The sequence below is a fragment of the Melanotaenia boesemani genome, chromosome 9 (genome assembly GCF_017639745.1).
Source record: "Melanotaenia boesemani isolate fMelBoe1 chromosome 9, fMelBoe1.pri, whole genome shotgun sequence".
In the NCBI taxonomy this organism is placed as follows: domain Eukaryota; kingdom Metazoa; phylum Chordata; class Actinopteri; order Atheriniformes; family Melanotaeniidae; genus Melanotaenia; species Melanotaenia boesemani.
The window spans coordinates 26965463-26985543 of record NC_055690.1 but is presented as its reverse complement, the minus strand read 5'-3'; the positions used below and the strand labels follow the sequence as shown (position 1 = coordinate 26985543).

Genomic DNA, 20081 nt, shown 5'->3' with positions numbered 1-20081 from the left:
ACATGAACTTTCAGTCAGGTGACAACATGACCTGACATGAACTGAGCAGTCAGAAATAGCAACTGTAAGCTGTAGATCATCAGTAAATGGGACTTTAAGCTGCAACTCTATTTGCTGTTGTTTTGTTGCAATATTTAGATTATGATGCAATTATCCTCTTTTCCGTCCCGCTGCTGGTAAACAGGGCAGTCAAACACAGGGCAGTGAAGCACTCAGCGCCATGTGCACATGTCTCTCTGTTGACTTTCTGTTTGTCCTTGACATGGCAAGCTGTGGAACTGATGTTACTTCAGCCTAGCGTGTAGGACAAGACCATCTGTTTGTTATATAGATTACTGGCTGTCTGTCTGGCAGTTAGAATTAGATAGTGGGAAAATAAATGTAGCATGACTAAAATCATAGCACTTTCAGATTTGTTCACATGCCTATGTACATTATGTGGTTATGTATTTAAAGCCTCTGTCCTGTTTCAGACATTTTATTTTCGTTAAATCTTCATGTATGTACTGTATGTTGAACATTTCATATCAATAATGCATCCATTTTGCCATCACCACACCCAAGTAACGAATAGAAATGTCAGATGTACATTAAATACAGTGATTGCTTCATCGCTTAAAAAAATAAAAAAATCTAAAGGTACCTCCCATAAACACAGGTGGTGCTGGTGTGTAATTGTAGCTAATCTTTGTTTCAGTATGTGATGCTTTCCTTGCGTAGCGCTTACCTCAGGTTTGTTTCTAAAGTGTTGCCAATAAGTAGGAAATCCCCCACCAAGATCATTACATGCCATTCAAATTAAACTCTGTGTGTATTATCTGTCTGGTGTTATTCTGTCTAGTCTGCTCTGCGTAACTTGTGCTGCTTATTATGTTTACTCTTCTTTCTTGCTGTCAGTACTTATTTGTGGTGTTGCATGAAAGAACAGGGTGTGCTGTTGCAGGTTTCTAGGTGACCAGGTCACTCAGCCTCATTGTGTCTTGTCTGACTGCTGTGTTGCAATCTCAGATTTGGTAGCTTCATCTAGACAGACAGTGCAGAAAGGGTTCGTCCCCATACCAGAAGTGTGTGAGCAGTGGAGAGCATAACATTTAACTTCTGTGTCTTGGGAAGTTATTGCTGGTGGGTAACAGATGCATTACCGCTAAAACTGCAGTCTAGTTTGATGCAGCAGACCCAGTGTTTTGCCTACTACTTACTTTCTAATCTGTGATTATGCAGCTGCCTAATACTCTAAAAGCAGGTTTAGGAGCAAGCACTGTTGTCTTCTTCTTTTCCAAGTCAGCTCATCTCTGTTTGCACCTAAAAAGTAATATTTGCTTAACTGACTCTCCTAACAACCATTTCAATGAACTGCATCTGAAATGAGATGCAATGAGCTTAGGAGAGAAAGAGTCTTAAATCTCTTAAAATCTGTTACTTCTAAGGAGTGTTTTAACTCTTCATCTCATTCCTTTTCATCACCTTCCCCTCTATTTCTTTCTATTTAGATTTAGAGCTTTAATTTCAGCTTATTTTCTCTTATGAGAAGACATCATTCTTCCTCTTTTCCATCCTTTTCTTCACAGGCTGGAGATAACAACTGCCTCCAAGGAGGATGCTGAGCAGGGACTCAATAAAGAAAAGCAGCATGTTGAAACTCTCAGGTGAGGAAACAACAGAAAACATGAGAGGAAAGAGACAAATAAAATGACAAAAGTTTGGGAGTTGGTTGATGTGTTCAAGGCTTTTGGGGATTTAGAACAAAGTAAATATGTATTTCCTCTTAAATCATCACAAAACCAGACGATGTGAAAAACAGCATGGGCCTGCGTCACCCTTCTTGGCTTTCCACATCTTGTCTAGATGCAGGGCAGGAAGGTGAGGTCAGATGGGAAACAACTGTGTGCAATGATAGAGGGAAGACAATAAAATTGAGAGTAGAAAAACAGAGAAGAGAAAGTTAATTCATCTGACCCGTGGGTTAATTCTTGGAAATAGAGAGAGCCTGAAAAAAGACATGAGCGATTAATGACATGAGGTGAGCAGAGGAGAGAGATAGAGGTAAAGAGAACGGGGGAGAGGAGATGAGGTGTCAGGGAAAAAGTGCGTTTTAATCAGGCTGCTGACATTGACCGATTCTAAATGAGTAAACCATGAGGAGAGCAAACGCAGTCTTTTTTTTATCTGTCTCCTTTTTTCGCTGTCTTATCTTTATCACAGATGACAGATCTGGCTCATATCTGTTCTTCCGTTTGGTGCTGTCAGCCTTATGATTTATGTCATTTGACATTATAAAACTGACTCTCATGACAAGCGGTGCCCACTCTGCTCCCACTCATACACACTCTCATGCCTGCAAACCAGCTCAAAGTCAATTCTCTTATCCCATCGCCTCTCGTTTGAGAGTCCCTTCATTTATGATCACCTTGAGCCACAAACCCTAAATAAGGACACAACTACGCAATATGCATTGCAGCAAAACAATTTTTCATGCAAAACCAAACCACGATGTCGGTCTGGTGTGTATAGGTATCGTGTGGGCCTCCACGTTTGTTGTGTTTATAAAAAAAAACAGGAAACTATTCAATGTGCTCTCACCCACATGTTCCTCTAAAATTGGTCTTGAAGTAACAGAATGTTCTTTTCCAGTGCTCATGTTTGCCTTGTTTTGCATCGGATTGAGCTTATGTGTATGTGTGTGCATGTATGTGTGTGAGTTAAATAAGTGCTTTTCATTTGAACATAGTTCTTTCTGACAAATTGAGTAGGGGAGCGTGCTGTAAAACACATGCCCTTCTTTAAAGAACATTGTAGTTACAACAGTCTTCTACTCTCTACTTTTTATACTACTCAAAGTACTGAAAAATACTCAATCTCAAAATACTTGAGTTATTTTGAGATTTTTAAGATTTAAGATTGAGCTTTTTATTTCATAAATGCTATAAATCCATCATAACGTTCATCCTAATGTAAACCATACACAGCTTTATTGCATCAAGAATACTTAAAAGAACGCCTCACAATATTATCTAACTGTGCATGACTGGACTTGCACATTTTTAAATTACTTAACTGTATCTCTAAAGTATCCATTGAGATGGGCAGTCTTACATATTCCAGTTTTGCTTAAAACTTGTAGAGAAATTACTCCAGAAAAGAAAAACATTTAAAATCTCGTTAAAAACCTGACATATTATGAGTGTAGCCTGAAGCTTGGAAGATGCAATTTCTTGTAGCAACGGACATAGACAGACTGCAGAGAGGGAGGGGAATGCTGCTATAAATGAGCAGCCATTTAGGAACCTTATGCAGGTAGTCAATGTCTGGTGGTAGACCGCAGTGAATCAAGCTCGCTTCAAATAGCAGTATGAAAAGTCTTGCCGATGTGTTGACTTTTGCCTGTTAAATGACAGTTTTGTCAAGCAGAATGAAGGCTTAGATGGAGGAATGTTCTGCCAAAACCGGTTGCAATTTCATGCACTTATAATCTGCAGAAAACAGCAGGTGATAAATTGAGAGCCAGCACAAAAACAAGCACACTGCTTGTAGAAAATTTGTGTGCTTGGTTTCACATGCTGACTTGTAGGGAAATGTCACCAGATTCATTTGTTAGTAACATACCACACGAACTAAACGGCATTTATTAAAAAAAAAAATCTGAATGTTGTCACACACCAAATAATAAGCAGTTTATTTACACAAGTAGAAGTTCAAGAGTTAAAAATAAGATGACAGTATTGTTCAGGCTAGCTAAAAGAGTTTTGCACCAATAACAGTGCTGCAGAAATAGTTGTTATTTTGTGTGTGTTTGTGTGTTTTAGAGGGGCGCATATCAAGCAGCAGCAGGCCTTGCAAGCAACCCTCTCCTTCCTCAAATTCTCTGGCAGAGTGCTCGCAGATGTACGGGGTTTCTTCAGCCAGCTGACGGGGACCTGGCAGACCCTCAAATGTCAGTTACTGCAGCAAAGCACGCAGGTGTTTTCAGGTAACATACACTAACGCAGGAACACACGCACACCAAGTCACGTTGCATATTTTAAAGAAACATAAACAGATAGACTGAGAGAGAAGCTGAGGTGTGGATCCATGCATATTATTTGGAGGGGCAAAGCAGGGAGTGTGTATTCATGCAGAGCTAGTGCTGACATGAAAGAAAAGAGGCAGCGAGATTCGGGGAAATAATCTCTCAGCAGGAATAAATATTAGTGCAACTGTGATGCTAACTGTGAGAGCAGCACACGCAACTAATGGACTAATGTGTGTCCCTGCGTTTTGAAAATGAATACACACACCCTTTTAAAGAGAATTTAGGGAGAGAGGAATGTGTGTGTATGTGGTCATGGGTATTTGTGTGCGAAAGCTGTAAACAAATGAAACTCCAATTTTTAAAGAGACGCCAGAGGAATAAGACCGCAAGCTGATTGTGTGTATGTGCTATGTATGCGTGTGTGTGTGTGTGTGGGCTTGTGTTCAACACTCAGTAAATGCAGAGCTAACCTTCAGCTCACCTCATGGGTGTGTCTTTTTCTTTCTGCTGAACTCTCCAAACAGCTGCCAAGTGCCATGGATGTGTGTGTGTTTGTATAGATGCATGCACACACGTTTGTATGCCTGTGTACATTTGTAAGACACAAGGAGACAGAAAAAAAGAGGGGAAGAAAGAGAATGCTTGACAGAGGAGGAGGAAGATAAAGGAAGTAGTCCACTGTTTGTATTGATGCCATGTGAGTATGTTTGTTCAGTGACGTGATCATGAAAAGCAGCTGCTGTACAAACCAACGGATACAGTAAAGCACACACAGAGAAACAGGCACACGTGCACACTCACATTCATCCAAATACTCAAAAATTTAGACAGTGACCCAAACAAATCTACACATTTATAAACCAAATGTGGGGTGAATATACAGGCAAGAATATTTAGATTTAGTGCAGTTGTCACAGTTTCTAGCTGTATGAATGTATTTGAATGCCCAATCCTGACAGTGTTCTGAGCATTATCTGTAGCGACAGCTGTAGTTGTTTCATGGGAGATGTTATATTCATTCAGTGTGCTGCACAAGCAGTGAGCTGTTGCTGTCACACAAACCTGTTTGGTCAGCAATGGCCATCCATCTGTGGTTAGAGCAAGCACCTTATCATTTTAATGATTTCCTGTGTGCTCCACATATAAGCTAATGCATGAGTCCACAGATTTGTTGTCATTCTAGTTTAAAACAGTGTCATGGTACAAAGTTGACAAAGTCGTTTCTTACTATACCATTTAAATGCTGCCAAACACCAACTGTCCTCTTAGAATAGCTTAATTTAACCGTTTCCTCAATAACTGTAGCATCACAGTGAACATAAAGTTAGCTTATTTCACAGACATTTCAATGTCTGTGAAATAAGAAATTCATTTCAATGAATGTATGTATTTTGGACAGAATCTGTCAGCACTGGTTTCATATTCCAGAAAAGACAAATATGCACTGAAGTGCCCAAGGTTGGGCCGGCTTTATCTCATAGTGTATTGACCTCAGTAAAAAAAACAACATGTGATCCCAGGTGAACTGGTGTCAATAACAAATACACCCAAAGGACAGAATTCTGATTAAAATCTTTCCTATTTGCACTTAATGGTCAGATGTTAGTGGGTTTTAGTTTTTTGGTTTTTTTTTTAATACAATGGAAGGGCATTAAGTTTAAATTGGACACATTTGCATAGTTAAACTGATATCAAACTTAACAGAGAAGAACTTTTGTTCGATCAGGTTCCACATATTATTCCTCAACACCACCAAAATGTAGGCAGTTCTTTAAAAAATATGTAGAGAAGGCTGACTGAAGGAGTCCTTTACATTTCTTGTTTTAAAATGAAAAATCCATTAATAATTCAGATCGTTTCAACAGATGGCTCTGTTCATCTGCTTAGGAAGTCATCTGAGACTTGGCTTTATTCATACATGAATCTGTTGTTGTTGTATTATAATAAAATGACGTTATCTGCAAATGCCTCCAAACTGATGTGGATGTTAGTTTGCTGTTAAACCCACTACCTGTCTGTTTGCATTTTGTGGTTTAGCGTCAAACAAGAGAAGGACTGAGGAGAAGAGTGAAAATGGGCAGAGAGAAACAAGGAAGAGGTTGGCCAATATAGACGGATGAACGTGGTTTATGGTTAGGTGGAGAAGAAGAGGGAGGAGATGAGATTTCAACCTCAAGGGGTGTGGAATTTTACAGACTGCAGCACAATGATGAGTGATTATAGAAAGATGAAAATATAATTAAAGTTAATTTTGTGCAGATGTAAGAAGAAAACTTGTTTGGACTATTGGAAGGTGACTGACAGGAAGGTTTAAGAATGTGGGAAATTTCATTTAAAATTTTAGAAATGGAGAAAAGTTGACAGCAAAATCAAGGAGAAATGCAATGACTAAGGGTGTGTGTGTGTGCATAGATATGGGTGTGTTTGACCGATCCATGAACCACAGCCATCTGCCAACACTCTGGGCCATCCTAAGACTGCTGTATATGGTATTTCCCTGGAGCCAGCTTTGTATATGCATGTGTTTTGATAGTGACGGCAGCAACATAAAACCATCAAATATGTTCTCCCACATGTAGCACAGATTATCAGAGAGAATTTTTTAGTTTTTTTGCATCAACTCTTGGTCCATCAGTGCCTCCAAGTGTGTCTTTTTCTTTTGCCTAGATTACACAACTTAGCGTTACATGTTTTCTTCATTTGTTTGTTTTAGGAATTTGCAATTCTGTTAACGTGTTATGAATTATACAAATAAAACTAGACTACAGTTCTGAGATAGAAGTAAAATAGATAGAAGAAGAATGTATATCGTTAAATCCTGTCATGGCATTAAAAACAACATTCCGTACAATACAAGTGAGAGATTTAGGCTAAACAAATAGTCATCTTCTGAGGATAATTGTTATGCAAAAGTAATCTTGAGGCTGAGACAATGCCCCCCTCCAGACTTCAGGTCTCTGCTGTGTTGCTCTTCTATGACAGGTTTTAAGCTGCTGTGGTTCAGGAGGGGGTATAGTTTTATTACACATATTAAAAGCAGACACCCAAAGATGGTTGTGGTACCAAAAGACTTGGAAATGTGATATTATGGTAATGTAGAATGTTTATACGTGCCTGTAAAGGTAGTTTCATGTTGTCAGACAGTGTGGATAACTACTCACACACACACACATACACACACACACACACACATGTATATATATATATACATATATATATATATATATATATATGTATATATATACATTACCTTACATTATTTAAAACCTGCCATAAGTGGGGGCAAGTGTCTGTGTTTGTGCTTATACTCTATCTTACTAACAAATATAATAAAGTAAATGGCACAGAGTTTAAAGTAACCTTCACAAAATATAGATCAGCTACATACTTTGAATGTCATCTGGGTCTAACCCTTTAAGTCCAAAAGAATTAGAAGTGCATGTCTGGAGAAAATTAAATGTTATTGTTTTGTTTTTTTTATAGAGAGGCACAAAAATCCTTTTCTTAGGATGAATAAAAAAGACAACAAGTACAGCAAGCGATTATACTGTTAATAACAACTGTAAGTCAGTGACTACGAGGCAGACTCAGAGCAATTCACGAGCTGTCTAATCTTATTAATGAAACAATATTTTTTAAATGACTTTCCACACTGTATCTCTAAAGAGAGAGGTTTATGCTTTTTAAATGGGGGCCAATGTGCTTTTGGAGCTGCCATCGAGCAGCCGTTGATGACAGTGCACATCTAAAGCATCTGCTTGAGGCTCATGCTGTGGTAATTCCCTTTTCTTCAGTATATTTACTGGATGGTTTTTAGATTTGTTCAGACAAATCTAAAATCTGCAGTCACCACATATGTCTGCAAACAGCACGAGTCATCCACAAGATAAGTCTTAACAGTTTTAATACAATCTCACTGCATGGAAATCAAGCTAATGATGCTCTCATTTTTTATTATTTATTTATTTGCTCTAAATATAAGAACCTTCTAGCTCCTTCCCAGTGTTGTGTTTTAACATATTAATTTAATATGTCACAAAGATACTCTGAAAAGTAATTTGCTGTCATGGAATTTACAGTAAATAAAAATATATAGTGACTACATCACTGTAAACAGCCAACCCACTAACAATATTATAAAACTGACACAGTAGCTTATTGGCCAGCCACCCTGTTGCCCTGTGTGGTTTTGTCTGTTAGTCCTGAGACACATAATAGAAGTGCTTCAGAGAAAGTCACACAAGCTGGTTTGCTTTCATTGCAAACCCTTTCTCCACCCTCAAGTATTTCTTCAACTACCGTACTGTGTGTGTATTTGTAAGAATGAGTGTGTTTTTGTGGCACTTGTGTATCTTTTTGGAAATGTTTCTTTGTCCGTGCATTCTTGTGTTTTCTGTGTGGATCCGAGTTTGAGTGAGTGAATGTGTGCATGCTGCTTTACCCTGGCAGACCTTGTCATGTCACAGTGACCAGAAAGCAATTATCGGTGTATTGCCGGTTTGAGAAAGACCTCCTACACTCCTCTCTTCCTGCTGGGAGAGAGAGAGAGAGTTGGAGAAAGGCGAGATGAGAAAGAGAGAAAGGGTAAGCGAGAAAGAGGGAAACAGAGCCACTCAAAAAGAGGTGGATGGAAAAAGACAGAGAGGAATGAAAGAGGTAAAACCATTGAGGGAGAGCGAGGAAAACAAAGACTTGGAGGGAGAGAATGTCAGGCTGACATTGCTGGATCATTTAAGAGCTCTCCAGGGCCACAGCCACTGTGCCCTGCTGCACCTCTCAGACAGGCCCTCACAGACAACTTTTAATATTCAGTAGACACACATGCGCTCAGAAACACACATATACAAAAATAACAGCTTTTCTGCTACTACAGACTATATAATGCTTAAACTGTTTATATTTCTAATTTTAGCATTTCTTGTAACTTAGATTCTGTTTCAAAATGTAAACCTAATACCACAGAAACACACCAAATAGATCATAAATTAATTTCAGTGGCTCTGTGAAACATTGAAAAGAAGCAGTGAGGCCAGGCAGACCTTTATGGCTCATACACTATGTTAGATAAATTCCTCTGTGGACAACATGAGCCATCTGATAGTTTCAAACCCTTTTAAGATTTTATGTGTGAGACACACTTGAAGATGAATTCATTTCATGTTTTAGTGTTTTTCTTGTCAGCTTATCCATAGTTCATAACAATTATAAAGCAAAAAACAGTTGTTAATTCATTATAAATCAAAGTAAGTGATATCTCATTTATTCTGACTTAGTATTTAGCTCCACCTCATGTCTTGATCCTACAAGTTTAGCACACCTGAACTTGTGTGGTCTATTCTTTATAACAATGTTCAAGCTTCAACCAGGTTGAACAGTGTCATCAGTTTACATTTCCTGGGTTCAGGTTCAGACTCCACTTGGGTCACTCCTGGAATTTAGCGAGGTTTTCCTGAAAACTCTACCAAAGCACCTTCTGACTAGGTGGACCCTAGTCAAGTTGTGGCATTATCTGCAGGACCACTGACATAAAACAGGTTGCACCAAGACTTAGCTGAAGGTGACAAAACAATGGGTATGAGTAGTTATATAAACAGAATTCAATTTAATTTAATTTCAGTCTTGCTATGGTTGACATTTGCTGGATATGTATTTTCTACAATCCTGGTTTGTTTGGCATGTATTTAGATGTAGATGTAATGGTGGTGTTTCACAAAATATGCATCATATAACCTACTAGTAGATGTGAGTGATATTTTTATTCTTACATTTATGTGAACAAGCAAGCACTTCATGTTTAAGCGTGCAAGAGCATAGTCAGGCAAACACAGTGTGTGAAATGTTTTCCACTGATCACATTTTCCACCACAGTGCTCACATTATTTTTGTGAAGGGGATACGCTTTCATTTTAGATAAAAATGTCTACACCAACCTCAGTTGTTCATATGCTTTTTGCATACAGACCTACAACTTCATTTGTGCGCTCTGCAGTACTGTGGATGAACAGCAGTTGGATTTTATGAGTGCAGGCATTGAATGTAACAGCACTGATACAGCTGTTACATACTCCTTACTGCTAACATAGCCAAGTTGCAATACTTCTTGTGACACCGTTACTCAGTGAGGAATTTCTAATCAGAAATATTATAGTAAATTAAATAGAACCTGCAGACATTGGTAATGAGATATGAAACTTATCCATTCTCTCTTCCTACAAGGGTAGTCTTATTCCTATTCAATATATATGTACAAGTATGTACATTTATATAAGTATGTAGATATAGAAGTATCGGGATGTCTGGGACATTCATATCTCAATCTGTAAGGTTTACTATGGAGTTGGCCCACCCTTTGCAGCTATAACAACTTGAACTCTTCTTGGAGGGTTTTTGACAAGACTTAAGAGTTTTCTAAGGATTTTGACCATTCTTGGTCATTTGTGAGGTAAAGCACCGATGTGGACAAAAAGACCTTAATCCAATTCATCTTAGAGGTGTTCTATTGGGTTAGAGTTAAATCAGTGCTGTATTCGACACCATTTATCACAACATTCTGTTACTGAGGCTTGAGCATGTTATTAGGATTAAAGGAACTGCATTAGCCTGGTTTAAGTCATATCTATCTGGTAAATTTCAGTTTGTTAATTTAAATTTTAAGTCTTCCTCACACACCAGAGTAAGTCGTGGAGTTCCTCAAGGTTCTGTACTTGGACCAATACTTTTCGCGTTATGCATACTTTCCTTAGGTAATATCATTAGACAGCATGGCATACAATTTCATTGCTATGTGGATGATACTCTAATTTACTTATCCATGCAGCCTGATGAAACCAGTTAGATTGTTGTTAGATTACAAGGATGTCCTAAAGATATAAAGACCTGGATGATTCTGAATTTTTTCCTTCTAAATTCAGACAAGACTGAAGTTGTTGTTTTTTAACCTGAAAAACTCAGGACAAAATTGTTTGACTATGTAGTTAATCTGGATGACAATTATTTGACTTCCAGGTCTACAGTGAGGAACCTTGGAGTTAGTTTTTACCAGGATTTGTCCTGTGGCTCACATTTAAAATAGGTTTCTAGAACTGCCTTCTGATGTTATGTTGGGTTCATCTACCACGGCAGCTCTCCAACCCTGAAGTCGATAGCTCTCCTCTGTTACTGTGACCTATGCTTTTTTCTGTCACATCCCTCTGGCTCTTAAGGCGGATTTATACTTGTGTGGCATCTGCGTCAGTGCCATAGGCACCACGTAGGTCCACAGAGGCTCGACACACACCTCTTCCAGACCTCATGGGCAACCCCCGCTATGCAGACAGTTACATGGAGGTACTCCCTTGTGATTGGTCAGTTTGAGATCACGTGTTGCAGGATATCTGGATCTTCTCGCTGAATTTGTGTGGTAACCACTGTTTTTAAAAACAATAACCAGTGATCAAGTTGATGAGAGGCTGATCAAATTATTTCTTCATTTTCTTCCACAAGCCAATAAAGACACTGAACCATACTGAACGCCACTGTTGTTTTAAAACAGGAAATACCTACCAAACTGAAGTGAACCATCAAAAGAACTCTGACCTAGTGAGTTTACCGGCCAATACCACCTCTACTGCCACCTTCAGATTAGGAGGAGAAACTGCAACATAACACCAAAACAACACGTGAATTCCACTCCCCCAGACCCACTCCACCCTTCTATCTTTAGTGTCGGCATCACTGGTGTATGAATGCTTTGGAGGTGGTCGGAGAGGCTGTTGGTGCACATTGGCTGCAATATTTCCATCAGTCTGCCCCAGCTTACCAAAACCACCAAGTATGAATGTTTTTTTTTATTATTATTATTAATATTTTTATCATTATTATTATTATTATTATTATTATATGGTGTTGAGATATTAATCATCTAATGGATTCTATAAAATTCTGAATTAAAAACTCAGTCAAGATGGCCCACCCCCGTTGTATATATTCCCAACAGAGCACTTTGTTGTTCTAATGATACACTAAGCACTTCCTTTTCATCTCCTTGTCCATTATCTTCCATGTATAAACATATGACAGTATTGCATCATTAAGGTATTTCTCCTCTCTCAGCAGGTCTCACTGGCTAAAAGTTGTGATGCCTGTTGGTCTCTCTTTCCTGTCCTCTCTACCCCAACTGGTTGAGGCAGACAGCCGCTCACCATTAGCTGGGTTCTGCCAGAGTTTTTTCCTTTCTGTTAATAGAGAGTTTTTTACTTTCCACTGTCACCCATGCATGCTTAGGGGATTGAATCAAAGTTTAGTTTGCAATCTGTTGGTTTCCTTAACTAGGCTATTATTTCTTATGAATTGGCTTGTATGAATCCTGATTGGGTGACAGTGGATTGGCTCGCATTAATTTTTTACTGTAAAGTGCCCTGAGATTATGTTGTTGTGAAGTGGTGCTAAACAAATAAAGTTGAATTGAAGTGAATTAAATTGACTTTGTGCGCTCCACTTATGTTACTCCAAATCAACGTGTTACCATGTCTGTTTGGACCTTACCTGGACACCTGAATTCAATTATTTGGAGGAGTGTCCCAGTATTTTTGACAGTATATTGTATATCTGGATTTTTTTTATTGTTGTGCCCCATTGTGTGTAAGACATTATATAGAAACCAATATTGCGTTTTTGAAGTGAAGCTTTTTTCTATGTAAATAAATTTGTAAAAAATCCAGATTATGTTAATAAATATAGGCCAGAATACAAACATTTCGGCTAAAGTTATTTATGAAAAAAAGAAAAAAATATGTGCCCAAGGCGTTTTATTTTGTAAAGATAGTGTTGCATCTCAAGTTATTCTCTTTTCAGACTTGCAACTTAAGTGCTTTTCACTTGCGTGATATCCACTCCTGCCTGGAGCTGTAGAAAATACAGTGGCAGTGCTCTATGACAAGCTGTTGGTCTTACTTAAGGTCCAAATATTGCAGCTGAGCATTTCTCACAGGGCTGTATTATAATAAATATGTCTGCTGGCCTAAGAAGCTGCTGTGTTAATGAAACTCTGCAGAATAAAATGACACAACCTTTGCAACAGCTCAGCAGGTTGTGATTTAAGCACAGGGTGATATTATCTACTTACAACTGACTGCATGCTAATGCTGCATGTTGCCAGGAATGATGCTGCTTTGTTCTTTTCATAGCTTAGTATATGTTTATTAATGTTTATTCCCTTTATGTTGATTCCTTCTTAGTTGTGTGTTGTTTTTAATGTGTTTTCTGACTATCTTTTGATATATATCTTCACAGTATAGCTTAGCAGTCAAAGTGATAGTGAGGAAAGAAAAACAGAAGCATATTGAAGTTAATTTGTCTCAGGGATAGCATGTAGTAATCTGCTAGATTGTGGTATACGGTTTCATGGTTTCCTCCCTTCTGTGTCCATCTCAAATCATGTTGTTTTATTTTTTCTGCATTCGTGCTATTTCTCCTGTTCACCACAAATGTCTGGCTTTCAGCCCTCATTTTTTAAATGTTTAATAGTCTTGTCACTCTGGTGGATGGTTTCATTTGATGTGTCGTGTCCTTTTTTGCTCAAGTGTGATACAAAACTCTGCCTTATTGTACCTGCCTGTCCTCTTTTATCTGCTTCTCTCTTTCTATAATAGCTGCTGGTGACAAGCCTGGCATTGAGTGAGCGTTAATTTGCTTCTGTGTGCAGGTTAGCTATTGTTAGCTTTAACTGCATCTTCATTGTGTCAAGGAAACTCAAATCTGTGTGTGCGTGTGTGTGTGTGTGTGTATGTGTTTGTGTGTGAACAGCACTGAGAGAGGAGCTGCAGCATTCCTCTGTGAAGCTTCAGAAAATGAGTGAAGAGAAGGAGCGCCTAACTCAACAGCTGATGTAAGTATCTGTATTGTGTGGTATAGCACTCATGCACACGTATATATGTGGAAATATATGCACAGAAGATGCAGGTGGATGGTGGTATTTAGAATATGCTGGGTGAAGAACAGGTCACTGCATGACTTGGCTCTATGTGTAATTCCTTTCAACCAATCAGAACCATCTGTGCAGCCTCGCTGACACCACCCTAACCAGGAAATGCTCTTGTTCCACAAAGCAAGGCTTCTAAGCTGCAACAACAGAGGGTTTGACTTGTATACACTCACACAAAGGTCTAGTCAGGGGTTTAAGACTTCAGAATAAATATGCCCCTGTGGCTTTTGAAAATATGCTGCTGATGAAGTTCCATCACTTCAAAGGTTTTGCGACTGCTTAGTTTTTTTTTTTCATTCTTACTAAATACCTGCATATCTTCGCAAAAATAATCACACTTGGATAATACAGGATCCACACCCACATATTCTGCAAAATGAAACTCTTATGTAAATCACATAAACACTTGGATTTTAAATTCTGAATTTTGAATGTATCCAAGCCACAGCTATTGTAAATATTTGTACATGACAGCCACAACATTATAACCACTGACGTAAAAAATAACAATGAACAACAGTGAAGTGTTTATGGTGTCATAATGCAATATTCACCTGGGCATAATCCTAGTATTCATACTGATGTCACTTCTTTGACCCCCTCTGTGGCAATGGCACTCCCTGCTGGCAATAGCTTTCACTAACAGATATCCCACCCCTGCACAAGCCAAAAACTGTTCAGTAATGGCTTGAGGAACATAATGAAGACAAAGTCATGACTCGATTGCCCAAATTTCACAAATCCAATTTGATCAAGCATTTTTGGGTTGTCCCATAACAAGACCTACAGCAACATACAGGACCAAAATAGTCCGCTACCAATATCCCAGTCAGGTCAAACGTTAGCATGTCCAATGCCTATGTATGATATATGGTCAAATAGCAGCAATGTTAAAATACCCCTATCAACTGCAGCTGTACTTGTAAGTTCAGTGGTGGTTGGCAGAGTAACATGTTAGCATGCTGAAGTAGTGAGGGAAGCTGCTGAACATGATAGCTGTTTAACCTGCTGAAATGTAAAATGAACACATTAGCATGTTAATGTCAGCACATAGAGCTTGTTTATTAATGCAGATGGACTTGCAGTCCCCCAAAAACCTAACAGCATGTAGCTGTCAGAGATGACACAAGAACAAGGTCATATGCTGATTGTTTGTTTGAGCCAAGAGGTGCTGACAATAAACCGTTTCATCACTATGAGGGTGAAGTGTCAGGATAAAGAGCCAAAAAGTCATGGGTAAAAAATGTTAATCACATGAGTGCTGGACAATCTTTCTTTATTTTAACAGTAAGTTTTACTCAATAACAAAACTGATTTTTGTTGATTATGACCTCTGTCTTTTCTATAGAAAAGCAAAACAAATGGTCCAGCAGGGGCACACTCAGGCTGTTACTGAACTACGTGCCACTCAAGTATTGTTTACTGATTTCATCAAACTCTAGTGTATGCAATATGCAAGCATGCAAACTATTGTAAAACCTGTAATTTTTGATAAGTACCCAGATTGTACTGTTTTGGAAAAATTCTCTAATACACGTCCGACCAGTCTGTGTGGCATACTGTACCCCATAATGCAATCCGACATAGTGGTCTCAAAACTGAAAAAATAGATGCATGTTGCAAAATAAAACACATAAGCTTCCATACCACATGTTCGTGGTGAACATAGTTTGCAGTATGTATTGCATACTGTATAGTATGTAACAGGGAGTTTTGAAAACAGCCTAACACAACGAACAGTAGGCCACACCTCAGATTGCTTCACATGTTTCTGAGACAGTGTATCAGTATAAAACTATATACAGTGTTGACATGCATTTTCAAAAGCCATTGCAGAATGATGACATGGCCATTTTCAAGCCCTTTAGTTAATATAACTGAAATTTCTACTATCTAAGTATCATGGCTTTAGATTGTTATGGGTTACTTATACTTGAGGAGACACACATGTACTACTTTAGTCCCCCATAAATTGGCACACATTTTTAATAAACTGCCTCCATGGAGAACTGAATTTTATCTAGGTTTCATTGCCATGTGTGTGCATAGTTAATTTAGTGGGTTTCAAGTTTGTGTTATTGCAACAGATCGTTAAGTTTGGAGCACTGCAATGTAAAAATGTAAAAAATAACTGGGCCTAGAAATTGACTAAGTTGTGCATCTTCAAGTGGCTGTTTGACGAACTGCAGATTCTGATAGATTGGCTTTGTTTTAAGGCCCTGGAAGTTGTCTAAAGAAGTGGCCTGAGACTTTTCTACATTGATTAATCATTTATCCTTTATCTGAAGTTAAAACTGCATGGAACTACCAAATATATTTAAAAGAAAACATCCTTTTTTATCTGCTATAGACTCTAAAGTTGAGAGATACCCTTTTTAGTTGAATTATTCAAGAAACTGAAGCTTTATATTGTCCCTATATTAAACCAGTTATAAAGAGTAAATATAGATTATGGAGCCTGTTAGAAAGGGATGGCTATGATTGAAGGGACATTTTCTGTAACATTTTCTGTTGTTTACTGGCCGAAATCAATGTCTGCTTGTATATATGTGTTATCATTGGTGTATTATGATCACTAATGATCTGACACATTCTTGTAAGCAAAGAATTTTAGATTTTTTCATACATAGGTATGCCAGTAGGGCAGCGCCATGACAGCCTGCCATTTTGAAACTTCAGCTGTTTTTACTGCAAGCCAGCATACAGTGATTGAGATGTGAGAGGAAAAAAAAATGAGTAGCTTACTACCTGTGCAAGTTGGAAGATCTGTTAAATTGTAATTCACAAAAATGCAGGACCATCCATATGCAGCAGCAGCACAAGAGCCGTTTTCACCATCGCAGAGAATGCAAAATAGGGAGCAGCATGCCTAGAGGATACAAAAAGTACAAATCCAAAAAGGAAAAGCATTCGGCTAGCCTTCCCCAGGTAGAAGGAGCTCAAGAGGGAGAAAGGTTTTAAAAGGGATGTTAAAGTTGCCAGCTTTCTCCTCGACAAGTATGTCAGTGGTACTGCCTAAATGAGCTTAAAGCTAACTTTTTTTTACCACTGTTGCAATACGTATTTGAAAAGTGAGACGTTATAATGCACTATACTTTAGCATGCGATACACGTTTCCAGCGTTAGATTAAACTAATTCTTACACAATGTCCCTTTAAAAGAACATTTTTCATTGTGCAATACAGATGAGTTTTGTAAGCCAGATAACCCTTTTAATCTTCGTGACATCATTCTTAACACTTTTAAAGTCAGCCACTTCAAAAGTGTGCACATGGACACACAAAGATACACAAACATTCTCCAGTGCAGAGAGGGAGTAAAAGTTAAATGTTGCCTCTGTCTGATAATCAAAGCTCTAAAGATCTACTTGACCTGACAGACTACAGCTGAATCACTCATTTTTCCACTGTTTCCTTCTTCTCCCTCTACCACCAATCACTCTGTCATTCCCTGCTCCAATTTTTTTTTTCTTTTTCAAAAATGATGGATTTTACTCTGGTTTTCTCTCTATTCATTTCTTATCAGTTTCCAAGTGCTGTTGCCTTCAGTTTTAGGAAAGATAATTTTATACAGGACATGTGGTTGAGATGAAAATCTGTATAAAGTTTGCTTGTTAAAAATTAATGTCTACCAGTTGAGGCTATAAGATGCCACAGAGTGGTAGTTTTTTCCTGTTTGTGTTGTTATTAGTACTTTATCTTTGCCACATAAAATACAGAAGCCACATCTTAATGTAGCTTAAGTGTAATAAAGGTTACAATAATTCCAGTTTATCTATATGATTTGTCTTTTTTATCTTCTGTTTGTCCAACTGTGCTTTTCTACTCTGTTATTTTTCCTGCTTCCTGTCTTTTTTTATTCTGTCTGCTGTGATTGTCATCTTTCCAGTTCAGGGTAACCTTTTGGTTGAATTCCCATAATACTTCATTCTGCGTAGGCTGAGAACGACAAAAGCAGACAAGAAACTGTTATACTTAATGCTAATTGCCCTTGCAGAGATGTTTTAATTAGCAAACAGGGATTTACAGTAATGTGAAAAATAAAGTACAATAAAGGCTTTATGTACCTGAAAATAAATAAAAAAAATCACATGTTCGTCATCAGATCTTAAAATTAGACAGACAGAACAGCAGAGGAGTAACAGCACATGCCGTTTTACACCATGAAATTAGTTACTTAACAAAACATAATCCAAACTACAGAAGAAATGTTTAAGTTTTCCCATGACTGCAGTCCAAAGTCAGACCATGCAAAGATCAGAGAATACTAAAAAATAAAGTCAGTAGCAATATCTAAGGTTCTATGGGTCTCATTTAGCGTGTTAAATGTTAAAAGCTTGTGGCAGTATTATTAAAACAGACTAAACAAGTATGACTTCTGTGGAAGGGTTGCAGGAGAAAGCTTCTTTTTTCTAAAAAAAGAACAAAAGACAAGACTTCTGGAGCAATATCCTTTATATAGATGATAGCGATGTGAAGATGTTTGACCATAATGTGCAACTCCACATGTCAAAGAAACCAAACTCAGCATATTAGAACAGAACCCCATACCACCTGTCAAGCACAGTGGTGGAGGGGTGATAGTATGGGCTTGTTTTACACCTTGTATTCATTGAGTTGATCATGAACTCCTCTGGATAACAAAGTGTTCTAAAGTCAAATGTGAGACCATCTGTCTGACAAATAAAGCTGACAAAATAAAGACAAAAAACACTGCAGCAAATCTATAACAAAATGGCTGAGAAACAAAAGATTCCAGGTGTGATAATAGCCAAGTCAAAGTCCAGACTTCAACCTGATAGAAATGCTGTGGCGGGACCTTGAATGAACTGTACACAAACAAGCATAAAAGAGGGTTGTGCCACAATCCCTCCCCACCAACGTGAATGGCGTAGTTGTTGAGGGATGTTTCACTGTTTCACTATCATGCTGTTTCACTGAAACGTCCTGTGTTTCACTCTTGTCTAATTTCTTCATGTTGCTTAACTACCTATTGACATGTTTTCATTAATTCTCTTCCTCTTCCTTCCAGTTTTATTTTTCGGCTACAATATTGTTATATACAGATGTCTTCGTGCCCTTTCCCTTCATATATAAATTGTATAGTCCACTTACATATGTGACTTTGAGTGGAACGTGAACATCCATGTATCACAGGGATCAGTGTTGAAACAGGAGGATGGAGGGGATGTTTGCACTCTCACGCAACCCATGCAGACATATGGATATAGTATGCTATGCGGAGACTCAGCCTCGAGGCCATGTTGCATGAAGTTGTATGGAGAAGCAGGCAAGTGAGTTCAAGCCTGAAATTTTACTATATGTTGAGCAGCTTGTGTGTGTTTGAGGAATTGATTGCAGAGAAAGAAAACATGGGCTACTAGTGGTTTAACTCTGAAGTGAGACTATTTTGTTTTTGCTGTCTGGATATATAATTTTACTCTTTTTTTGGGGGGGGGGTGCTCATTTGTTGGCTTGTTAGCAGGATTACTCAAACAAGTTATAGATAGGTTAGCATGAAAAAAAGGTGTCTTCCAGCCCAACTTGATGTTGATTTAGATTGGGATCTTTGTCCAAGATTTCTTCTTTTTGACATTTTTTCTACTTAGCAATGGGGGAGGTATGCGGTCTCAGACTGTTACTGTTTTTTCAGGCCATTCTATTGAAATCTAGTTTTAGTTCACGCCAGTATTTCCAGAGCCTTAAATATTTTGTGTATGTTTGAGCAACGTGGCAATATCAGATCATTTACTTTAGTCTCTGATGAAGAAAACCATTTTACAGATTGCATACAATCTCACCAAATCAATGTGGAACACACCATTCTGTAAATGAATTTATTGTCCATGAATTCTATCAAAACCCACAGTTCTAGACATGTCAATTGTGTGTTGCAGAATCCTTTTCTTTTTTTTGTTTTTGAATTAATAAAAAAGAGTATTGTTCTGTTATATTCTAAGTTGTCTTGTACTGAAGAAACATTCCTGAGCAAAGGCAGTTAAGGACACAAATGCCTTTAATATGCACTTCGTGGCTATTTTCCTCCTGGTCTCATAGTAAAGTATATGTGCAGATGAGATAAGGTATGAACATGTCAGCCACTATTTTAAAG

The 20081-nt window shown here is 38.1% G+C and overlaps 1 protein-coding gene across 2 annotated transcripts in view; it reads left to right on the top strand.

The window, feature by feature from the left end:
- Positions 1–20081, top strand: part of lekr1 (leucine, glutamate and lysine rich 1) — a 76413-nt gene that overhangs the window by 28434 nt on the left and 27898 nt on the right. For both annotated transcript variants that reach the window (XM_041995444.1, XM_041995445.1), the window contains 3 exons: positions 1569–1646; positions 3804–3967; positions 13793–13874. In XM_041995444.1, the coding sequence (XP_041851378.1) occupies positions 1569–1646; positions 3804–3967; positions 13793–13874 (324 nt within the window). The remainder of the gene's footprint in view (positions 1–1568; positions 1647–3803; positions 3968–13792; positions 13875–20081) is intronic.